This window comes from Elephantulus edwardii, unplaced genomic scaffold (genome assembly GCF_000299155.1).
Source record: "Elephantulus edwardii isolate Elephantulus edwardi_28Jun2011 unplaced genomic scaffold, EleEdw1.0 scaffold00026, whole genome shotgun sequence".
Classification (NCBI taxonomy): Eukaryota; Metazoa; Chordata; class Mammalia; order Macroscelidea; family Macroscelididae; genus Elephantulus; species Elephantulus edwardii.
The window spans coordinates 22503103-22507508 of NW_006399776.1; the positions used below are offsets into that span (position 1 = coordinate 22503103).

General features: G+C 37.8%; 1 protein-coding gene across 1 annotated transcript; it reads left to right on the top strand.

Annotated features, from left to right (window-relative positions):
• Positions 1-3593: 3593 nt before the first annotated feature.
• Positions 3594-4001, top strand: LOC102852982 (60S ribosomal protein L32-like). Its single transcript, XM_006883125.1, has one exon. The coding sequence runs from the start codon at positions 3594-3596 to the stop codon at positions 3999-4001; it is 408 nt and encodes a 135-aa protein (XP_006883187.1).
• Positions 4002-4406: the final 405 nt, after the last annotated feature.

A 4406-nucleotide genomic window follows, 5' to 3' on the forward strand; every position in this document is an offset into this window, starting at 1 on the left:
ATGATGTCAGTTTAAAGACTAAGGTGTACCTGATTCAGGTCATCAGATTCTCAATCACCTGCTTTGTACGAGACAGCTGGACAATGGATTAGGATATCAGAAGAAATGATGCCTTTAAGTCATGGTTCTGAAGAAGAATACTGAATATCCTATGGACTGCCAAAAAAAAAAAAAAAACAAATGCACACATATTGGAAAAAGTACAGACAGAGTTTGTTCCTGAGGAGGGAAACATGATGAAGCTTAGTCTTTCATATATTGGACCTGTAGCTAGGCAAAGCTATTCCTTGGAAAAGAACATTATGCTTTCAAAGATGGAGTGTCAGTGAAGGAATGGAAGATTCCCAATGAGATAGTTTGACGTGTTGAGTTCAGCAATAGGCTCCCATGTGTCAGAGATAATGTGGTACAGGAAATAGCAGCATTCTGGTTGGCTATTCATAGGGTAGCTATGAGTCATAGTTGACAAAAAAAGTCATCCTAGGTGCTTTGATGGCAGAATTTGCAATGTGTCAGGCTGCTAATTAAAAATGGCACTCAGTGGAAGAATGATGGGCAGTATCCTCCCTGAGGGATTTATAACCTCAGGAACTTGTTAGAGGGTCACTACATTTATCATGAGGCTGCTTACTGGTCTAGTTGGGATGCTATTATTTTAATGTTGAGGTATAATAAATATGAAAGGATGTATTCTTTGAACTGCACCTGTAATTGTTTCTTTATGTTCAGTAAGCAGTGTTTAGTATTCAATAAAAAGAATCTTGTAAAAAAGTTGAAGTAGATATTTAAGTGAATTGGATTTTTTATTCTGTATCTTGGTCCCAGCTCAGTAATCATTCTGCAGGGTTGATTTGATAATATAAATATAATAATATGTGCTTCATTTTCCATATACACTAAATGCTACTTGCTTTTATGTTATGTGCTTTGAAAGGGTCAGAATATTAAAATCTATATTTTATTGTCAATTACATTTGTATTCAGTTTTAAATAAAATCTTGTTGAATTAGTTCTTTTAAAAAAAAAATTTCCTGTTAGTGGTAATATAAAACCACACAGATGCTATGTAAAACCACTTGGCAGTTCCTCCAAAACTTAAATAGAACTACCATGTGATTGAGCAATTCCACGCATAGGTCCACAACCAAAAAAGTGAAAGGAAAGATTCAAACAGGAAAAAAAAAGATTCAAACAGATAATTATATATCAATTTTCACTGCAGTATTATTCAACATACCTTAAAGGTAAAACTACACAAGTGCTTATAATCAGGGTAGGTGTGTCAGAGACAATAAGGTTGGCTCAGGATTAGTAGGGTTCAGAGCTATTGTACATAGGGTTACTATGAGTTGCAGGTGACTTGTCAGGACATAACAACAACATCATTAATATTACATGCAAGCAAAATCTTGATGAAAATCATCCAAAAATGGCTAGAACACTATATTGATAAGGAATTGACAGATATTCAAGCAGGGCTTAGAGGATGCCATGGCATCAAGGGTATCATTGCTGATGTCAGATGGATCCTAGTTGAAAACAGAGAATGTTAAAAGAATGCTGATTTGTATTTTACATGCAAAAACATTTGACTATGCAGATTATAACAAACTATGCCTAACATTGAGAAGAATGGGAATCCCAGAACATATAATGGTGCTCATGCAAAATCTACAGCTAGGCCAAGAAGCTGTTTTCCAAATGGAACAAGGGAACACTGCATAGTTTAAAATCAGGAAGGATGTGTGTTAGGGTTGTATCCTTTCTCCCTATCTATTCAATTTGCATGCTGAGTAAATAATTCATAAAGCTGAACTCAATGAAAAGAAATGTGGCATCAGGATTGGTAGAATGCGCATCATTGTCTTTATGAGAAAGACAAATAGAAATGGGAACTACAGAAAGGAAGTAAGAGAAAGGTGTTAAAATGTGATAATTATCAATGCTAGGAAACACAATGTGTATGAATTTTTTAATAGAAAACCAATTTATAAACTTCCACTTATATTGTAATGCAAAGTTTTGGAAAAATTCCGTGATCTTAACTACATTCAGCATATTGTGAAGCCATGTTGTTGTTGTGTGTCACTGAGTCAGAGCTGACTTACAGCTGAACCTCCAGCAGGTTTTCAGAGGCTCATGGGAATAAATCTCATGGGAGGAGACTGCCCATCTTTCATGTGTGCCACTTTGGGTTGACAGTGCAAGTCATTACCACCAGGCCACCAGTATCCATCTTCAAAAGATTTTCATCACCCCAAATTCATACCCTTCAAATAATAACTATATTCTTTCCAACCGTAGACCCTAGTAATAACTAATAAACCTAAGTGGGATGTAGAACATTGTCTTCCCTACCTATGTGTTCCCATTTATTTGCCTATTCTAGAGATTCTGTGAATAAGTACCTGAGATAATATTTGTCATTTTGTGTCTGTATAATTTCAAATATTATACTGTTTTCAGGGAGCTCTGGTGGCCTAGTGGTAAGGAATTGCTCTGCCACCCCAAAGGCAGGTGGCTCAAATTCACTATCTGTTGGATCATCAGCATTGTATCGGTTTCAACTCTAGGGGACACAGCAGGAACAACATTTTCATGATTTATTCATTGTAGCATGAATCAGAGTTTACTCTATGACTGACCTAAGATTCCAAAGTACGAAGATACTGCATTTTGTTAGAACCAACCCATAACTGACTCTCCAGTGGGTTTTCAGAGGCAGTTAATTGCACAGGAGTAGACTGCCCATCTTTCTTCCACAGAGAAGCTGGTGACCTTGAACCATGTACCTTTGGTATTGCAGCACAGCTTCTTGCCACTAGCCCATCAGAGCACAAAACAGATCCAGAAATGAAAAATCAGATTAATGGGAAGTGTCCCTACAACCACAACCAAGAAGGTAGTTCAGAAGGAGAGTGGGTAAAACTAAGATATTTTTTAAACTGGGGAATATATTATAAAGAAATTGCTTCAATTTGTAGATTGGTGCCTTCAGCTAAAATGAAAGTGCCTGAGGAACTGTTATTAAAATGGATTTTAGTTTTTAGTTTTTATAGTCTTTACTTTTGAATGTTAGAGAATGGAAGAGTATGTTTGAGTTGATATAAAACTTTGATCACTATGTAATCATCATAATTGATGATTACAAGATCCAGGAACTCAGCAGGTCATGAATGATGATTACAACATCGAAGTATATAGCAGGTTAACCTGCGTGGGATAGCCAATCAAATGAACTGAATAAAATTTACATCTAGATTAGTTTACCCAGAGAAACATGTCCCTTTCTCTCTCTAAATACCCAAATGGAACATTCCAAAGGAAACAGCTGACATGCTGCTTACGCAGGTTACGCAGGAATGACATTATAGTGATCAAGGTATTCATCCAAGGAGTATGCTCTTTACACAGATTCTGACATAGGTAAGCCCTCCTCCCACAAAGTGCCCTGTGTGACTTTGCTACTATAAAACAACCACTGAGAAGCCATGTTGGATCTGTTGGTACAGCTTCCTTGTGTGGATCTTAAAAACGCAATGTCTTTCCTTCCGTGCTTTCTACAGAGGTGGTTGTCAGCTGCCACTGGCATAATGGCTGCCCTCAGACACCTGGTGAAGCCAAAGATCGTCAAAAAGAGGACCAAGAAATTCATCCGCCACCAGTCAGACCGTTATGTCAAAATTAAGCGTAATTGGCGCAAGCCCAGAGGCATCGACAACAGGGTTCGGAGAAGATTTAAGGGCCAGATCTTGATGCCCAACATTGGTTACGGGAGCAACAAGAAGACAAAACACATGTTGCCCAGTGGCTTCCGCAAATTCCTAGTCCACAATGTCAAGGAGCTGGAGGTGCTGCTGATGTGCAACAAATCTTACTGTGCTGAGATTGCGCACAATGTTTCCTCCAAGAACAGCAAAGCCATTGTGGAAAGAGCAGCCCGGCTGACCATTAGAGTCACCAATCCCAATGCCAGACTGCGCAGCGAAGAAAATAAATAGAAAGCTTGTTTGCACATTTTATTTGTGCTAAATAAACCATAAAAACTGCAAAAAAAAAACAAACAAACAAAAACCGCAGCGGACGTAAGAGTGATTCATGGAAAAATGGAAAGAGACAATAGCAAAAGAATTCCTCTTACAAGAACAGATATTTTTATGAATTATTAATAAATGGGGTTAATAGAGCAGACATTAATGGTGTTGAGAAAAAGATTCTAAGGCAGTACTGCAATAGATTAGGTAGACCAATGGAAACTTGTACTCCTCCAATTTTAGAGATCTAAACAAGTTTGGCCTTGAAGGAAATGGCAAAAAATAAGGCCCCAGGAATAGATAGCATACCAATTGACATATTTCAGCTAACAGATGCTGCCCTGGACGTGCTCACCAAGTTGTGCCAAGAAA

Coding starts and splice junctions, on each gene's coding strand:
- LOC102852982 (XM_006883125.1), top strand. CDS start 3,594: ATGGCTGCCCTCAGACACCTGGTGAAGCCAAAGATCGTCAAAAAGAGG.